Here is a 20,722-nt window from a genome sequence, read left to right as displayed (position 1 = left end):
TACCACGCATTACCACCTACCGCAAGGCTTAACCGAATCAATCGTGTTTTACGCTCCTAAGCTCTCCGAACATATCGAGAAAGCCGAGTACTGCAACCATAGGTGTTCTGTGCTGCAACCTCTGCAACGACTGCAACCATTACCGCAGGACAGAGCAGTGACTGCCTTTACCCAGTCTAATCGCCACTCTCTGTTGCATGCACACTTTGCGTTGACTTGCGCGTAGTCGATCACATGACTTAACGCCGCTGTTTTATTGAATCTCTTCGCCCTTCTCTGTAGGCTCGGAATGCCTAAAGGTTGGTGCGCTCGCGCTCACTCTGAGGGTTTTCTCTGAAAGTGGTAGTCATGTCATGTGCTCATGAGTTCCAGCGTGAACGTTTGCCAATTCCAGGTGAACGTTTTCGTCGTGCGCTTTGAAACTCCATCTCTGCGGTGCCTGTACGTATTAAGCCTGGTTCACATGATGCGATTTTCGTCGCACCGGAAGTGCGATTTCCGTCGTTTGCGATGAAAATCGCAGTCGCAGTGCCGACCCCCCGATTTTCGGCTGCGACCAACCGGTTGGTCGCACAGTCGCACCGATCGCTGCGATTTTCCGTCGAAATTGCGCGGAGAGCTGTCAACGGAGCTATTTCGCCGGTTTGTTTTGGAAAATGGCGTCTCGCATGACAAGTGCAATGCGCGGAGACGTGGATCGTCGAATTCGGTACGTACGCGAAGGGAGAATAAAAAACTTGTACCGCATATTCGATTCTCCCATTTATGTACGTTTGTTGACACGTTACGCAGCAACTAAAGTACATTTTCACGTTTGCTTCGTACGCCTTTGCGAGTTGTCAGTGCTAGGAGGTGTTCGATCCCCAGCAGACGACGAGGTCGTCACAATTTTCTTTTGTTGAGTAGCATGCGAAAATCGCGCTTACGGAGCAGCTTGAATTATTTCAAACTCGGCAAGGGCAAATGACAAAGCAAAGTACCCGAAGTTTCAACGTTGCGCTGAACGCGGTACCGTTCAGTTGCATTTTCTTGTCGGTTTTCAAGCATGAATTTCCTGATGCGTCTTGAAAGCTTATCTTGCCTCTTATTAAATTTGACAGAGCAAAAGTGTAGGCTATCGTAATTAATTTGCTACGATAGCATTAAATCCGTGGCTTGAATAAAATATTACATGCACGTTAAGTTGCACCTCTTCTCTGGAGAATTTTTTTTCTTGCACAGGAACCAATAAACATTTACTATGTTGCGGACTTTGTATCCTTACTGCATCTGTATGAACACTTGCTCTGCAAGGTAATTAACTGTACAGCTAGTGGATTAAGTAAATTGCTTGCTATAGTGGCACAGTGACAACGTACCCTCCTGCACAATTATGTAGAACGCGTGCAACAATGCGAAAAGCTGGCAAACGGCCTGTTCTTGTGGGGATAAAACAGTATAAAACGACACGCTGAAGAAAAGTAAGTCAAAACTGTGCAGTGAAGTCAGCCAGTACAAGCAGTTCTTGCACGTTCACAGCTGATCAAGTGTGCCAAAACATTCATGCCTTACATGTTTCTAGTAAGTTTCTAATAAGTTTGTGATCACATATATTAGTATGTAAACCCATATAACGATATTCGCTGCGATTACCATCTTTATAAGTAATGAAATACCATGCTACTTGCAAGAACATATATCACCCGAGGATTTTAGAATAAATTTCGGTATTTCAATTATACACAATGTGGTTTATTCAATAAAAGACCACAAACTGGGCTTTTTTTGCAATTACAAACTTATTCCAAACTTTACTTACATACAGGCAAGAAAAAAAATTATAGACAAATATTGTTCTTCAATTTGTTCACCTGCCACTGCGGCTATAGCATTCTGCTGCTAACACAAGGCGAGGGGTTGATTTGTCAGCCATGGAAGTCGCATTTCGATGGGAGTCATAGGTGAAAAAAAAAGCTCTTGCACTTAGATTTAGTTGATCACCTTTTATTGAACCCTTACACTTCAATATACTATTGCATAGGGGGCATGCTTATGCAAAATCTAACATCAATAGAAAGCAAAGGGCAGAATTGTAAAACAACCATCTTTCGTGATAATTCGAGTGTGTAAATATTCATTGCATCAATATGTATTGTTCAACAGCACTGCACAAATAAGCATGATCAGGTATAGCAAGTACTCTGTCACGAAGCTGGTTCTACAGATGTGTAAATGTCAAGGCATGAATGCTCATACTACATCGCACACATAGCACAAAGCAAACCTTTTTCAAGAGTTGTCCCTTCTGGCAGGTATGAGTGGGCCATAAGCAGCAGAAACTTTATTGCAGCACATTGTGTAATAGCGCTTATGAAAGAATGAAGAGAGTGAAGAGGCTTTTAACAGCAGTACCTCATGCTGCTCTAATAAGAGGAACGATGAGCAAAAACATTTCTGGTAGAGCACTTAAACAGTAACTTTCTGAAAGACAGAAAACTCCAGGTGAAAGTTGGAGGTACATTTGGCCGACACACACACCAACAACACGGGCATACTACAAGAAACACTACAGCCTATGGTGTATTACAGTCTATGGGAAAGCTATCTTATACAGAAATCAAGAATGATGCAACAAGCCCTTGACAACACTGCAGACTTTCTTGGCCAGTCAGGCCTCTCGCTTTCTGATAAGTCAGCTTATATCGACGTCGGAAAAAAAAGAAAGACTAGAATCAAGAACTACCCCAGATTGCACATTGTGATCCACATAGCAGGACAAATATGCCCGCGAGTCAACATCCACAAATCCTCAGCTAGTGTAAGCCCATGACGGCTGAGCCAGCACGTGGGTGAAACAATTATGCAATGCCTGGTAGCAACTTCCACACCTGGTGAAAAGAATAATATCGAAATAATCGGGGTGGACGAGTGGATACTATAGAAAACCGCAGATGCTGTGCTTGTGTCCAAGGTATGGTACGGTATGAATTACCAGCAGCACACAAAGAAGACAACTCATCGAATACAGGCATCGGGTAGTAATAACAGGTCTTTCAAACTTTACCATGCTTGAAGATCTCTATGAGAAAGAGCAAACAAGCAAGCACCTAGACAGAGTAGAGTTGCAGCCTGCAGCACAAATTCTTTGTCTCAAGAGCTCAGAACCTCGTCCCAAGATACTATGCCAACTAGCATATGAGATGCAAAGACGACTACCCCTCCCTTCAGAAACACAACCTCGGGAGTACCTGAACATGAAACACAACAAGCCAATACCGTGGAATATGGGGGCAAACAATTAGGCCAGGAGACTATATGCAACTGCCAAACACACAGAGGAGGTTGCTAATCATGAAGATGCAAGCAAACATAAGGCACATATAGTACACTGATCTGGCAATAGCAGTGTAACAGTAGTATGACACTACATAAAGCTAAACTCCATATAAGTGAGTACTATTCCAGGTCATCCTACACCTAGAAAAGCTGAACTGAAAGCAATCAAAGCAGCACTCGTAGTGCAGATTACACCCTGCACAACACCCTACATGGATTCGCCAGAAACTGTCTGGGCCTGCACATCACACAAGATTGTCAGGAAAATCAGGAGATTGACACGCGACTTGTAAGCACATGGCCAGAAATTAAATTACAGGATACATAGCCATGCAGATATTCCAGGACACAAGCGGGCTTATAAGCCCGACATATTAACTGAAAACTAGATGAGTTTGTGTGTATTCATTATTAACTAAAGTGCAACAGATAGACAACAGACAAGAACGAAGCGCTCTGTGTGTTCACTTCGTTCCTGCCCATCGCATTTCTGTTGCACAATAGTTAATGAATTCATAAGGCTGCACAGGAGAAGAATGATACCTCTGCCCAAGGGCCCAATCTCACATCCAAATCCACGCGTGTGCACACACACACGCACACACACACACAAAGTTGCAAGAGTGCATAGCATGACGCAGTATCAACAGGATGACACTAGATATGGATGAGGACTAGCTTTCAACTGAGGTGAATTTGTAAAAATGTGGCGAATTATATAAATTACCAGAAAAAAAAAGGACGATGAGCAAAACGAGAACAAGATGAAAGCAGGAGCCAACGTTTCGACAAGTGGACTTGTCTTCTTCAAGGTCCACGTGTGGAAAAGTTGGCTCCTACTTTCACCTTGTTCTCATGTTGCTCATCGTCTTGAATTTCCATCTCCTGCCTTCCCCGAGTTTTCCCCAGAAAAAGAAAGACATCTTTGAAGGATAGATAAAAATTGGCGCTTGATTCAGCCAAACAAATAAAAATGCTACAGAGAGAAAATAGAGAAAAATTCCAAGTGCAGGAAAAAATTATTACCATTGCCAATCCTGCATGCCAGCACCTTTCAAGAAACACTGTTGTTATTCCAATAGACAGGCTGACAGCTTGCTTGTGCAAGCACATTCTTCCAATTCCATGCCATCGGAAAAAAATGAGTTTCCTGGAAGGTAGCCACATGCGCACTTGGTGATCACAATGTTTTTTTTTTACCTGGACTTATATATATGTATTTTCTCCCTTTCCTGCTTTTATGTTTGGTTTTATCAAGCACTAGTCTTTATCAGGCTTTATTGCTGTACTACTTTGTCGTAACCTTTATACACCACTGTATTTTCACATTAAACCTTTTAGTTAGAAGTTAGCATACCCTGTTCTTACTGCTTCACACTGTACATTCTTGCTACATTGGCCAAATAAAAGGTTTTATAAGGTATCAAGAGGGCCATTAACGTGACTTGTTGCAGTCTAAAAAAACGAATAGCCTGGCTGCAAATGGCACCAGAGAACACATAGGACAAATAAGAAAATCGAGATGATCTAACAACCAAAAGTTTAATGTACACACCGAGTAAATGCTTGCTGACAAGCAATAGACTGAACATACATAAAAAGGAGAAGCAAAAATTCACGTGCGTTTCGTGACAGGAAACGCATTCATTTCTAACGGAGGCCGTGCTTACAAGATTCTCCCAGCATTTTTAGATCTACAGCTTCCGTTATTTCTCTAGGCAGCCGATCTGCACAGAATGCTAGCTTCTTCCTCTACAATGCACGCTCAGATGTGGAGAGTGCATTATAAAGGAAGAAGCTAGCATTCTGTGGAGATCGGCTGCCTAGAGAAATCATGGAAGCTGTAGATGCAAAGACACTCGGAGAATCTTGTGTCAGCATGGCCGCTGTTACGCTTTCAGAGATGGATCCGTTTCCTGTTGGGATCTGTATGGACACACATCAGATCTTGCGTCTGCTTTTTGTGTAAATTCGATTTATTGCTTGTCGACCAGCATTTACTCGGCATGTTCAAATAACTTTCATTTGTTAATACACCTCATGATTGTCTTGGTCTCTAGCAGAAAGGTGTTCATTCTTGGTCCGATCCCAAAAACCCTACTGTAGGGGTATGAGCCATTGTTTAAGGGGGTGTGAGCCATTGCATTCACCTTGCATGATGGACGGAGAAATTTCTTGTTGGGTAGACACAGAAATGCTTATGCATTTCAAACATACATTTATCTGCGCATTATTGCAGGGAAGGGACACAGAGGGAGATGGGGTTAAGACAAGATCATGATATCATTATTATCTCGCAGCAAAGGTGTGGTGGGCCATTGGCTAGACCGATAGTGACGTCGTTTCTCTATAGCAGCAGAGCGCGCGTGCAGCAGTCTCTCTCCGACTTCCCAATAGGTTCGAAAATGTGTCCCTGTATTTAATTAAATGAAATGTGCAGCCCCGGTGTGTCACTTGGTAATTACAGTGCATAACTGAGTCAAACATTATGATTAACGCATTACAAAACACAAGTGCGTAACATAATTCAGAAAGACTTTGATGGACTCCCTGGATTAACACAATAAACCACTCATTGCACTTTCCATGATGGTAATCTTGCAAAGTGCAATGTGTGGCATTCCAAATAAACAATGTGATAAACCTAAGCCAAACATGTGCATAACCTCATTAAAAAACACAGACATAACCAATAATATAAAAAGACCTGAATAAACCATTGGAATTAACCCAGTGATAAACACCGGGGCCGCACATTTTAGCTTCGCTGGTTTACCGTCTGTACAGGCTGCATGGGCAGTAACTTTTTCTGTTATTGGTTGTTAAGTATTGTATAATGTTGTGCCAGTAAAACACGTTGGGCTAGTTGGTGCAATGTATTGGTACTGCTTTTATTGCTGTTTTTTTTTTCTTAATGTTGTGCCCTTCTTGCTTTTGTAACAACTTTTTTATTCCCCCTTGCATAATACTCCAACCTTGCAGCCTGCGAGGTATATAAATAAATAAGTACATAAGCACATCATTCATTCATCTGCATACACCTCGCACCATTCCTTGCTCAACAAACGTCACTGTGTTGATGTCTCGCAGCGTGCACCTACATTAACTGCCGTTTGCATTTCGGTATGGTTCGTGAACAGTGTAATGCATAAAGATTACATGGCATTAAGGTTCTGACCTATGCGGTGCCTAAGCAAACCTTGCAAAAGATGACATGTTGGATGTTGAAAATAAGACAAATTGTATCTATTGCAGTTACTTTAACAGCATTTAATTGACCACTTGACAAAAACTTCACTTCGCATAGATTCCAACACGTACACTGCATCTGCAGCTTATTTTTTTTTTTTTTTTGCTTATTATTGTGGTCGTTACTGCATGGCCACATTGCAGGTTTGAAAACAAAGTTAAATAAATTTGTTGCAATATAACAATATGCGTAGATCACTGCGATTGCAACACCAGAACTTGATACAAACATGCACACTATAGGATGCAGACAAATGCTCAGGACAAACTCCAGAATGTTTGCATCCCGATACTTATGAAAGTGAAGTTTCATTCCATGGCTGTCAATGAGAGGGAGAATGAAAACTTAACTGTGTTCGTGGAACAAAAACGCATTGATAAGCTTAGAGATATAGTAATTGCTTAACACTCTCGAAATGAATAATTATAGCTTGCTATCGACATTGAATCAGCCTTTCGACAGCAAGAAAAGGGATCGGTTTTTCCAGCTCTGAACATTGAATTGCAGGAAGTGCAAGCAGGCATAAAATTCTGCCACTATCATCTGTTTAGGAATATTAAATTGGAATAAACATTCAGACTTGCATTTGTACTTTCTCTGGCTGAGCAACCTAGTTTGAAATGACTCCCATAAGCATGTCGTAACAATGTTGATCTAATACATGTTAAATGCATGACTAGCTTAAGAAATCTGGATGATTGCTATAAATTACAGCGAAGGAACTATAATGTTTTAAAACATTAATAATATAATAATAATATTTATTTCCACAAAACAGGCTAACCGTGAGCGGCGTGCGAGGCTGAGCAGAAAGCCGAAAAATTCTACGGCAAGTGCACCTGCCGTGGGCCTACGATCCTGCATTATGAATAGCGCGTATTGATATGGTCTTCTTGTTAGAAGTTCCGAGTATACTACCAGCGCGAGACACAAAGTGCACGAGAACCGTGTCTTTTATAATGCTGTGTTACAACGTACAGGTTTCTACAATAGTGATGGTAACTGCTCGAAACATTTGATGCGTCGGCTTTTGTGCCTTTAGAAATGGTTAGAGAGGGCTCCCATATATATATTCGCAGCGCAAGTACGGCGATGGATGAACCAGGCTAGCGCTAAGGTTGAATTTCCCAACACAATTTTCATTCCACGTCCAGTAGTCACACGGATCATTTGAGGCTTCGTTCAGGGGCACACGCGGGCTTTCGGGTTGGTGCTTCTTGTTGCTTTTGGCGCAGGAGTATGGCTAGGAGCAGGCACCACATAAGCGCAATTACGGGCAATATACACGCATCATTTCTCCAGGAGCTGACGCCGAGCACGGGTAGCACGAGGATCTTGTTGGGCTGACACGACAACTTCGTGGCAGCCGAATTCCGAATACTGCATAAGCGGTGAGGGTAGCTATATGAACTTGTCGATAGGCCATCTTGTAGATTGTTGTAGCGCAGGCAGAACGAAACGGTCATAGAAGGTAGATAGGACAACACACAGCGCTGAACCATAGAATAAAGAATCGCTGAACCACCTGCGAACAGCTGTTTACGTGCGTGATATCGCACTGAACTACAGAAACCGCCGTCGCGCACCCCAAGACAAATCTTAACTAACGTTTTTAAATTAGTAAACGTACATATTATTTGTTTCTAATCAAGAGAAGTCAATAATATTGTAGTGTAAACGTTTCATTCACTACAATAAAAGAATTATGCAGCGTGTGCCACGAAACCTGGCAGTAAGCAACCCTGGGCGTCGCACCAGTCGCATTGTTGAAATCGCAATCATGTGAAATGAGCCCTCTAAAAATCGCATTACGACGCGTGCGACAGCACCGATTTTCGTCGTTGCAGTCGCAGCATGTGAAACAGCCTTTAGGCCTACAAGAGGTAAGTGACAATTCATGAAGTCAGTGCTTTTCTGTTAGCAGCCCTGCAATTTTTTTCATTTAAGGTTTCGTCGTGTCTGCGTGTAATCGAATGACGGGCATTGTACGTGCGGTGACGATAACATCGATTGGTGATTGACCCTCCGTGGTCCTGCGTCTGGTCGCATCGTACTACTTTTCTGCCAACTTCGGAGCTTACTATGTCCTATATTGTTTCTGCACAGCGCTGAGGTCCGCCAAAAAGAAATTTCTGAATGCGAAACTTTAGAACCGTCAACTCCCATGTAGCCCACAGGATGGGTCCGCCAGAGTTATCGTTGTGTCTTTCCTGAGCAGTGGCCAATAACAACAAATATACTAATAATAATATTAACTATTCTCGACACTCACTTTCCGACGTAGCCTTGCTTAAGCTTCGTTTGCTTTTTCTTTTCGCAAACGCGATTCCGAGAGCAATCGTACAACTGGGTAAGGTTGGAATAGCTGATATTTTCTATGCATTTCTATCGCGGTCGGGGTACTTGCTACACATTAGGGTCGTCCGCGCTGCTGAATTTTAACACGCCTGCCTTTGGGACTGCTATATTGTTCTTGGCAAACACTGTCAGGCACGTTTCTTGGAATAACAAAGCTTTTGGGCTACTTGTTAGACGTCTGCCTACTTACACGTGGTCGGATGCTAGTATGGTGGTGACATCAAGTGGAGTTTACTCCTCAGCTGTCTGTGACGAATGAAACATTTGCGCCGACTTAATGGCTCGTTCGCAAGTGGTGGTACTTTTCAGCACGTAACAGTCAAACATTTTTTTTTTCAGTTGGCTGTTACTCTCACACGCTCGTAGTGATAACCGTGTCGCTTAAACATCGCTACGTGTGCTGTTGGCCTATTGTTTGCGTAAGCGCTATTACCCAAGTAATCGTAAAACTGCGTTCGTTCGGAATAACATAGCTTTTGTTGGCTTTTGTATCGCGATCTGCGAATTTGCTGCCCGTGATGGCCAGTCTCGTTGCTGAATTTAACCACGCGTGTATTTGAGGCTTGTATTGTTTCTAGCTAACAGTGTCGTGTACGTTGTCGTGATAACGAAACATCTGGGCGACTTTTTAGACTTCTGCTTATTTAGACGCGAACGGATGCACGCTAGTATGGTCTTAAGGTCAACTTCACCTCTGAGCTTCGTAATGACGAAACGTGTGCGCTCATAAGCTCGTTCGCACGTGGTCGCATTTTTTTTTAATGATGAGAGTTTTTCAAAATTGACTCTGTCGCGCGCTCGTAGTGATTAACCGTGTCGCTTAAGCTTGACGTGCCGTTGGCGTTTTGTTTACGTAACGATCGCGATAGCAATCGTAAAAACTGCGTAAGAATGGATTAACTGAATTTCTCTTATTTATTTATTTGAATACTCTGAATCTCACGTGGGGCGTTACAAAGAGCAGGGGGACTCTATACAATAAGTGGAAATTCTGGTTTTGAAGGATGATGGAACAACTTGTCGCTGGCCTTGGAAAGACAGGATAAGCGCGGAGGTTTGTACGTGAACTTGAGACGTGGAATAGAGATGTAAGCATCTGCATCACGATCGGAGCGCTTGCTGCACGCACGTGATGGCTAATTGGCCGGCCGCACTGCTGAACTTTACCACGCTTGTCTTTACCGCTGTGAAGACAAGGGTGGTAAAATTCAGCAGTGCGGCCGGCCAATTAACAACCACGTAATGCTTCTATATATATATATATATATATATATATATATATATATATATATATATATATATGTGTGTGTGTGTGTGTGTGTGCGTGTGTGTGTGTGTGTGTGTGTGTGTGTGTGTGTGTGTGTGTGTGTGTGTGTGTGTGTGTGTGTGTGTGTGTATACATTCGTGCCGAACAGTGACATGCACCTTTTTCGAAGCAACGAAACTTTTGGGCTACTTGTTGGACTGCTGCCCATTTCCATGTGGTCGGATGCATGTTGTTATGAGGTGGTAATGAAATCAAGCATAAGTATCAGCTTCCTGATATGAACGAACGAATGGACGGACGGACGGACACAGACAGACAGACAGACAGACAGACAGACAGACAGACAGACAGACAGACAGACAGACAGACAGACAGACAGACAGACAGACAGACAGACAGACAGACAGACAGACAGACAGATAGATAGATAGATAGATAGATAGATAGATAGATAGATAGATAGATAGATAGATAGATAGATAGATAGATAGATAGATAGATAGATAGATAGATAGATAGATAGATAGATAGATAGATAGATAGATAGATAGATAGATAGATAGATAGATATATAGATAGATAGATAGATAGATAGATAGATAGATAGATAGATAGATAGATAGATAGATAGATAGATAGATAGATAGATAGATAATCAGTCCCAGGAAAGTGAATGATGTACATTAAGAATGCTAATCGCACTACAATGCTTCACCAGTAATGAGCAGAAGCAAATCACGTAAACCTAGTAGAATTCTAATTTTAAAGAAATCTTAAGGTCACCAATTGCGACATTACTCGAGAAGTAGTTTTGCCCGAACGTTTTGGAATATCCACCTTGCTGGCGTGGCTGTGCCAATCTTGTGGGTAGATGGCCAAATGTCACAGACATGTAGCAGATCGGCATCAGGCAAACGCAAGGGTCAATGTATCCGAGAGAAATGATAAGAGTCCCTAAGGTGATTGAGCGCAAAGCCTAGGGTGTGCTGCGGGCGCAGATGACGAACTGAAGATTTGATGCGTTTATTAATGGGCGTGCACGAGTTGCTCTTGCTAGGAGTACATGTTGCTGGGCTAGTCGGATCATACTGCTGAGCAGACCGTAAATGTGATCGCTAGAAAAGCCGAAGCAGTCACATTTATGGTCTACTCAGCAGTCCTCTTGATATTTGACAATCACACTATCGCGCTTAAAAGTCTCTTATGTCCGCGCGTCTCGTTCGCAATACAAGCTTATTAGAATGGTACATTAGGCAAGTTGTTAACAGTTCATAGTGTAACAGGATCATATTCAAACAGGGATGAGTCTGTTCCGTGCTTCATTCATTTTTCTTTCATCTTTTTGCTCGTCCCTGTTGCGGGTCGCTGTGTCGCAGTATGCAACGCGACCTCAGATTCAGCGTTTCGTTTCTTGCTGATGAATTCAGAAGATAAACTGTGTGTTTGTCGCAATTATGAACGAAATTCAGCCGCGTCTTTATTACACATCGAATGTGAGCTTTCTTCTAAAATCGCACATTCCTACAAAGAAACGTAGCGCCTCAATTCAGATTCTTTCGTAAGATTGACGGGCGCCCGATTTTATTAAATATTTTTTTTTAAATGTCATTGTATAGCGTGCCGTAGAACGCCGGACTTTCGATGACAGCGGAGAAAAATGACGCGCCGTACACAAATACTGTGAATGAGAGTACACACACACGAGTTGTTACATTTCAGCCTCATCACAGGCCGGATCATAGCGTACGTGCAAGGTGCCTTGTCGTTGTTTACCATTATTATTTTTACGTTTCATTAGTCGGACGTTTTTGTTACTGCCGCTTCGCATCGTCATGCAAATCGCGCCCACGTTCACGTGGAAGACGCTTCGCAACATAATCGCGACAAAGTTGCCGAGTGACACTTACCACGAAGTAGGTGTAGTAAATCATCTCGATGAGACCGCGCGCAGCCTGCCATCCAAAGCTAGCCATGAGCACCGGCAGCGGGTACCTCACGTCGAAGAGCGGCCACAGCTGGTTCGTGATTGGCACGTATATCTCTCGAGCCGCGAGCAGTCGGTAGGGGCGCACCTCGAACAACTGCGGCACGTACACGTAGCTGCTATTGGGCCTCCGAATGTATCGCCGCAGTAGGTTCGATTTGTACGCCTCCAGTGTACTGTACATATCCATGAACATTCCATTCACGGCCGGCATGGGCCGGTAAATCCTCTCCAGCACGTCCCATCCGAGCGACATGTTGTAGACGTTCAACGAGAGGGTCTCGATGAAGTCGGACATGTGCTCGGCCACGGCATCGTCGTATTGGTACACAAGGGACTTCAAGGCATTGCGCAGAGACATGTACGTCTCGAACGCGACCGTCTTCTCCAACCGATGGACCTTGTCCTGCCTGGCTTTCCAGAAGGCTAGCGTTAGCGCGTTCTGCACGAGGCTCGAGCAGCGCCGGCGAACGAAGTCCCATTCTTGCTCACGCTCACCCAGGTCTGCCATGAGCGAATGTGTGAGATAGGGCGACGTGTAGGGGGCCAGGTACCAGACCAGGTAGGCTCCGGCGTACAACTTGAAGGCGGCTGCCTTGCTTGCGTCGGCCAGGTGCCGCTGCCGGAAGCCGATGAATGCGGCACGCTGCATGCACACTATTTCGTCGTCGGGCCACTGCTGCGATTCGTCCGGTAGGTGGCGGTTTACGGCCACTCGCAGCATGACGTCGCTGAAGTTCATAAACTCCGGCTGGTTGATCTCGAAGTGGTACTTCAGGGCCCGCTCTATTTCCCTGCAATTTGTTCGACGTTGTCAGCCGTTAAGTAGATCACGGAACAATTTCGCACTGCCCTTTATGAAAATTTAGTAAATATATATCTAGTCTAGTGACACCCACGGTGTGCGTTAATTTTATTCATTTGGCAAGGATAGGAAAAACTTCCGTGCGTTCAGCCCGGTGAAATTCGTGCATGAACGGTGCAGCATTTCCATTTTCTGCCGACTGCGGTTTATTGCGTGGATTACGTACTTGCATCGTTCAACGATCTATTATTCTCTTTGGAGTTTGGCACAGTAGCGTGTAAGCACGGCACGCGAAAGCAAAATCAACATAACGAGCGTGGCTCATCGGCAGCCGAGTTACTCACGTATGCGTGCGAAGCAGGATGCGTATCATGCTGTCGTACGACTGGCCCTTGCCTCCAATGTTCTCGGCACACCGTCGCAGGAAGTTGAATATCTTCTTGCGCTTGGCCATGCCGCGTACGTGGCGGAACCAAATGCTGGTCGTGCCGTCCAGTAGGACGTAGACGGCGTTCTGCCGGTTCTTGCGCGGGTGGCGGCCCACAGCAAAGGCCCACAGCAGGGGCAAGCTGTAGTCGAGCGAGGCGCCCACCAGAATGTCCAGCATCTCCAGCTCGGTGGACGGCGTCGTCGTGGGCCACGGCAGTCCCAGTTTCTCGAGGATCGTCGTCATCGATCTCTCGTCGCTTTCCTGTGCAATCGGCACCCACCGCTCTTGTTACTAGCTGTATCTCAGGTGTATTTTTCATAAAGCGTATATCTTCGATCGCCCTTTAAGTGAACAGCTTGCAATACGCCCGTTGAACATGTGGTATTTGTTATCACCGCCTAAACGTTGGTGTACAGTCTTGTCGATCAAAGTTATACCGGGATTCCATTATCCCGAAATAAGTCTGGTTTGGGACCACTTGCCTGCATCCATCGCCACCGTTCCGGACAATGCAAGCTTGAAAGTGCTCAGCCGTACGACAATACGTCAACTTTCACTGCTCCACGTTTGTTATTTGTCACTATACTACGTTCAGTCCTTTCGTTAATACCTAGCTTCGGGCCCAGACAGTACTTCAGCGAAGTTATTTCAATAAACAAACAAATACATAACACTACATCACTGTTTTCTTTTTTTTTATGAGCAGCCAGTACCCAGAACGTCCGGTTTACGCACGTTCTGCTTCTTCCTATGGCCAAAGATGCTGCATTCGCATGCTGCACCCACCCTTCCCCTGCAACTTTTTACTGCATGCACGCAGAGGAGAGGAGGCGTAAAGGAGTGAGCAATTTTCTACTTTCACGCTGCAAACATCGTGTGCCAACGGTGTTGTTAGGCCGCTCATCTCTCGAGCATGCAGAATGGACGGTGTAGGGCTGCATGATTGTTTTGTACATACTTTTGTAGTGCCGCGAGTTGCCCATGTGTTTTGTGAATGGGGAGGCGTCCACCCCCCAGCGCGTCGGGCAGCAACCGTTTCTGTTTTTGAGGGGTGGGGGGCGCGGTGCGAAGGCGGAAAACGAATTCGGAGAACTTGCTCTTACGCGCGCTGTGTTGACATTCCGCCGATGGTCATAATAGGGCCACGCGGACAAACCTCGAGTGGGACGGTGGTATACGCGACGTTGTGGCGCCGGCTCCCGAGTCCCCTGCTGGTTAGAGACGCAGCTGCTAACAATGTTGACCACGCGTTGCGCGTACGGAGCGGGGGGGTTCACGCCCCTACGCATTCGGGCGGCAGCCACGTGCATCTTGTTTTGAGCGCTGAGGAGAGCCCGCTTGGTGTCGTGTTACAACTTGCAGTGCGCGGCGTAGAGAGGGGCGCGGTGCGCATGCGGAGGCCGCGTTCGGAGAACTTCGTTTAAGAACACCGAGTCCGAATGCCGCCAGCGGTCATTATTTTTCTACACGGAAAGACCTTGAGGGGGACTGCGGCACGCGGTGTTGGGGCACCAGCGCCCGAGCCCCCTGTTGGCTAGAAACGCCGCTGAAGTGCGAGGTGGCCGCAATAAATCGTGCGTGCCTGGCGTATTTGCCGAGGCCGTCACTGACCACGTGGAAATAAGAGAGGGAAACGAAGTTGTGGGAAGAAGGAAAACAGGGTTGTTTTCCAATGCATTTACTTTTGAGAGTAAGCCCATCCCTTTGGGTTGTGGCTTAAGAAACTGTCAACTCTCATTGGCAACTGCTTCCGTGGGATGGGCTAACGACCCTACCGCCCTTTTTCTTTGTCTCTTCCGACTACAACAATCGAGACGAGGTGCTTGTTCCTCAGTCTAGGCTGTAATCACTAAACCTGATAGAACAGTAAGACTCTGTACGATGCAACGCTAGTCTGGGCCGTAACCACATAGTGGTAGAACAGTGAGACTCGGTTGGTCGTATGTAGTGACAGTTGTCCTAGGCTCTAACTTAAGAAAAAGTAGAAGAGTAAGGCGCTGTTTACTTGTGTGTTTTGTATCAGTGTTCTTTTGCTAACTCTGTATTTGACTGTGTAAATATTTCCGTTGCAATATATCTTCGAGTTTTGTTACCTCCAACCTGCCTCCTGCTTCATCAACGCCGATAATCACCTTGAAGAGACTTTGGTCGACTTCAAGGAGAAAAGAACAAACAAAACTTAACTGGTGTTTCAAGGTATTTGCTGAAGCGCCCACGACTTGTACGCTGCACTGTGACTGCACGCAAACCGTTTGCGAAGCACGGTGGCGTGTGTCACGGCTGCGCATTTGGTACCCGGATGTACCCGCGTACGTAAGCCTGCTGCTCCGCTGGAACGTGAAAAGGAAACCCCGCTTGTTCTTTAACCCGGCTAGACTGTACTAGAATAACACGACCGGACTGGACTGCGAGCGCGCTTCCCCCATGACGGCTTAGCGAACCCTAGGAGGGCAACAGGTTTTCTTTGATTTCCTTCTCTCTTTTTTTTTTTTTTTTTTTTACTCCGCGGGCCGTAGCTCAAGCGCCTACAATGTGAAGGCAGGACGCGCAAACTCCAGCTAAAGTTTCTGTGTATGGCTCGCGTAGTGCACTGTAACTATAACCACCGCTGCCCCAGCTGTTCCAGAAGAACCTGCACGGTCAGCGGATAATCCAGCACGAGGACTTCCCCCATGGCACGTGCCACGCCGAATTTTCATAGGGAAATTTGAAAGCACGCATATCGGACTATAGTGACGTGATGCCTGCTTATACACTGCGCGCAAATATCGCGCTGCGAGTTAGTAGTGCGCGGAGACAGCTCCTCCACACTTCGGATGTCTTGAGTCGATATTGTGCCAGGCCTCGGTTTAACCGGCGATCTCAAGGCCATGGTGTGTTGCTGCGTAGCCCTGTGTAAATCCCAATCAAGCAACACGCCTGGCGTCGTTTCCCGTAGACAAAACGTTGTGCTCTAAATGGAAAAAGGACAGTTCAAGGGTCGCTACCGAAGACCTTTCGTTCAGAGTGATTATACTGATGGGTAGTCTTGTCCCGCCGTGTCTTTACAGTCGAGCCGAAGCCAAGACAATGGCGACCTGCTAGCCCCGTCGTTAACAGTTCATCCTGACACGTGTACTTGCTTGTCTTTCTCTGGTGACCGCTTTCCACCGGCTACCAAATGTTCAACGTTATCGCTAGGATAGGAATAACACGTCTTTATGTGGCGAACTGCGCCAATGACTGGTCGAGTGTCTCGCGCAAAACGAGCTCACTGCAAACACCCTCAAACAGGAAGTTCACATTTTCCGATACCAATCTTCATCTAAAAGGACATTTGAGTTTGATTGCTTCAGGTATGCGTTCGGCTGCCTGACATAAGTACAAAACCGCAGCTCTCTGCTTGCCCGCCCATTCTTTTCCTGAATACCAACGCCAGGTGGCACCACTAGCCGGCGAAGTACAAAGCCTTTGCTCTGCATGCTTCGTGTTTCGTTTGCCACGTGTCGGCCGTGGCAAACACATTAGTCATTATACAACACCTACTGTATTTGCTACCACATTTCAAGTACGATACACTAACTGATGTTATTGCAGCTCATCACTTTTTTTTTCTATTTATATTACTTTACGCGTTTTGCGACGAACAGCTAGCAATCCTAATAAGTGTCTTAATCTAGTTCTTCGGCAGATGCCTGCGTGATTGCTTCGGATTCTCATGCAGTAACGCGAAAATTAAATTTCCCTTCTACGCGGGTACTAGAAGATTTTTCGAATTTAGTAAATTGAAAAATTCACGCGGAAATAAAGCATTACTAGCTCTCAAGCAGCCTAGGAACACGTAGCAATGAGTTTCGCATATTTCCTGCGTTCATTCAGTCCATGAAGTTCCGGGGTGAAGAGACGCGACAGTTTAGTACGCGGTACAGCATCCTGACGGCCAGTTGGCCTGACAGGGCCTCACCTGTGACCGACACTTCACCAGCAGCTTGGACATTTTGTATCGCACCCCGCTATGCTTGATGTGAGAGAAGCGGCCTTTGTCTCCCAAGAAGATCACTTCACGCAGGAACTCCGCGTCTTGGTACGAATCGTACTTCTGCCTGCGTGGTTCATTCAGTGACAAGTCAAGTCAAGTCAAGTCAGTTATTTACATCATTATGATGTGGGTAGGCTCAGGCAAAAAGCGAACGATTTTCGCTTGAGGAAGCCCGAGCCCCCCTACATGGCGTACAGCAAGGTCAAAAGTTTTAAAATAAAGTACAAAATCCACACACACTACATAACAGAATATAATACAAGAAATTCAGAACAGTCGATATAAACTCTTGGTACATGCTCATTAATACACAATGCATAGGTGTTCACAGAGATGAAAATGTCCTTCCTATCACACTTTAACGCAAAGGGAATACAGCGGAACAATTCAGAAAAATTGTTATTAGTGAAATTCAGAACAATGGATATAAACTCGTCGTACATGCTCATTAATACACAATGCATAGGTGTTAACAGAGATGCAAATGTCATTCGTGTCAGACTTTAATGCAAAGGGAATACAGCGGCTTACAAAAAATGATTTCTTAGAGTTTGTGTACTAGATGTTTCAAGAGAAAAACGTTCAAATATGAATTTATTTAGTAACCTTGGAACTGCATGACGCATCATCTGTCGACCATGTTCTGTACGGCAAAAGGGAATGGTCCAACGTTCGTGTTTTCGAAACGAGTATGGCGTTGAGTTTGCTTCGAGGGATGACAATGCTATCAAGAAGTTGTCCTTGCGAAAAATGGATTTTTTATATCTTACGGCTAAGAAAAATTCGTATAGCTTATGAACGGTATGATTTTGAATCGCTTAAACAACGGAAAGGCGCTGTACGCAACGCTCTCCACACGCTTGTCTACTTAGCCGGCCGGAAAGAACGACTTCGATAAACCGAGAAGGCGTTACTGCACACAATGTTGCGCCATATATCGCGTCACTGCTTCGTATTGTGGCTGAAACTAGTTTTTTTTTTTTACACCTTGCTTTTGGAAACCAGGCGGAGACACACGACAATGTATACTTGCAAGTACAGGAACGAGGGAGCACGCGCTTTCCTGCAGGCAGAACACGCTCCTAGTTTGATGCGTACAGTCGCGCGTGGCATGGAGGCTGAAATCAGAGCAATCACCGACTCGGTAAGTGCTCCGTAATAGGGCGTCCTAAACGTGACAGAGGTGAGACTCGACGAGACTATCGTATCTTCTCTCCCTGCTTTGGCGTTCCTTCGGGCAGTGCCACTCCCGCTCAGATACACTTGCTTGTTGCTTTCTTTCTTGGTGCTTTTCTTTTTTTCTTGCGATACATATTTTTTTTTCGCTATTGCCATGAAATGCAATAAAGCGTTGACTTAACAGCGCTCAGCGGTTGCCTCTCGAGGGATTGCAATGGTTGCACCCCGATTATTCGCACAAGCGCAAGCCAACGGCCGTCTTTCTTGCCAATTATTTCAAATAAAATAAACACATTCAGCTCCCTCTTGTGATAAGTATACAAACTTTTACAAATTTGCGTTTCGGTGCCGTCACGATATCACACAAGACGAGAGTTAGATAACTAAACTGACGGTTGATGAAAATACGGGCGAGAAAACAAGATTGCCCGTTTACCTCAGCGGAGCGCAGGCTGCTGCAAGGCACAGAGGAAAGCCAGTCAGCAGCGGTTGACATCGAAGAAACAGAATGTACTCCGCGGCGTATTAGTGCACTATGCGATTAGTTATCCCATGTTTAACCTTGTTTGTTGTTAGGGAAGGAATAGAGGATTCCCAGAAGACCGTATATTTCTTTATTCGACGTTAGTCGCTGTCGCTTCAACTTAACTTTACGTATTCAACCTTACCCTGCTTATTACCATCTTGCTCTTACATAGAGTCTTCACTTAACCTATACTTTTTTGTCGTTGTTGCTTGCATTATACTGCACTACCTTCGTGATCGACCACAATTTATTTTGTTAGTAAAACCACACTTCCATTTCTGGGTTTAGGCGTGCGCAGTTTAAGCGAGCACACTTGGGTTTCATTTCGGCCTTTGTTTTTTCTTAATTACGCAATATTACTGGTCCGTACTTGACTCTGCACTTAACATTGTGCGGCGTTTTCATTCGAAGCTTCAACTTCGCGCCTTTTTCGTTGTCCTACGTGCACTAGAACGCCTCAGATTGTCTCATTTATGTGACGAAAGTGGTTAGGTACCCAGATCCCACGGACCTGAAATTCGTTTGAACTCGCCAAAGAAGAACGTGCGTTCAAAAAACGGAGAGAGGAACTGATAGTCTTGTGTTCGCCTCGACGAAAACGCCCTCCGATGGCGCATTACTTGTAATCCGTTTCATACATAGCACGGAACCCTGCGAAAGCGAGAGACTTTTTTCCCCGCTCGCATCCGCGACAAAAAAAAAAGAAATTGTGCGTCACATGTGAAAGCAAAATGCATATACGCACGTGATGCCTCATGTTTTCGATATAAAATAAAGTCTCATATTTTTAGGTCACAAAATATGAAGTATTTATCACGTGAAAGGCATCGATGGTCTAAACACATTTGCGACCACACCGGCGGAGTGGCATGTTTCTGCAATCAGCAGCCACAGTGTATCGTTTGCACTCGCCACCAAAACGTAGTACTCCACAAACGAGAAACACAAAGGTGTGCAATATATATTTTGACATAAGCTTGCGACTGCGAGTTAAAGCTGTAATATATTGTTACGTAGGAAGACGCAGACGAAAAGCTATGTACAAATATATTTACAAGGAAAATACGCTGCGCTTGGCCAAGAGGCAACAGCCCGCGCTAGCTTCTAATCGTCGTCGTCGTCTTCACACTGCTGGCCTTTCGTGATCGCGCATATTGTGCCGTAGCACTACCCCCGGCTGCAAAAGCGCCGTCCCGGAGCGACTAAAGATCGGACTCGGAAGCAGTGTAGTAGGCCTTGAGCCTACTGACGTGTACGACATCACTAGATGCCACAGGAGAGGACGAGGTTGAGGCCACAGGAGCAATTTCGTAAGTCACAGGCGTCACCTGGCGCAGCACGCGGTAGGGCCCTGTGTATCGCGAAAGGAGCTTCTCTGAAAGTCCGACGTGACGAGAGGGCGACCACAGGAGCACGAGCGCACCAGGTGAAAACTGTACGTCACGATGGCGGGCGTTGTACTGACACTGCTGAGTGGTCTGTGAGGCCGTCAGTCGAGCACGGGCAAGCTGGCGTGCATGGTCAGCGAGGGCGATGGCGTCGCGCGCATACTCGCTTGTTGAGACCGCAGCAGGAGGAAGTGCCGTGTCT

General features: G+C 45.4%; 1 protein-coding gene across 1 annotated transcript in view; it reads right to left on the bottom strand.

Annotated features, from left to right (window-relative positions):
- Window positions 1-20,722, bottom strand: part of LOC129387350 (uncharacterized) — a 66,608-nt gene that overhangs the window by 30,924 nt on the left and 14,962 nt on the right. Inside the window, exons 5-7 of the mRNA XM_055076276.2 lie at window positions 17,353-17,491; window positions 13,324-13,670; window positions 12,098-12,968 (exon numbers count right to left, since the gene is read on the bottom strand). Coding sequence (XP_054932251.2) covers window positions 12,098-12,968; window positions 13,324-13,670; window positions 17,353-17,491 — 1,357 coding nt within the window. The remainder of the gene's footprint in view (window positions 1-12,097; window positions 12,969-13,323; window positions 13,671-17,352; window positions 17,492-20,722) is intronic.

Source organism: Dermacentor andersoni, chromosome 2 (assembly GCF_023375885.2).
Source record: "Dermacentor andersoni chromosome 2, qqDerAnde1_hic_scaffold, whole genome shotgun sequence".
Lineage (NCBI taxonomy): Eukaryota > Metazoa > Arthropoda > Arachnida > Ixodida > Ixodidae > Dermacentor > Dermacentor andersoni.
Note: the sequence above shows the minus strand (reverse complement) of the source record. Positions and strands in the feature narration are given on the sequence as shown.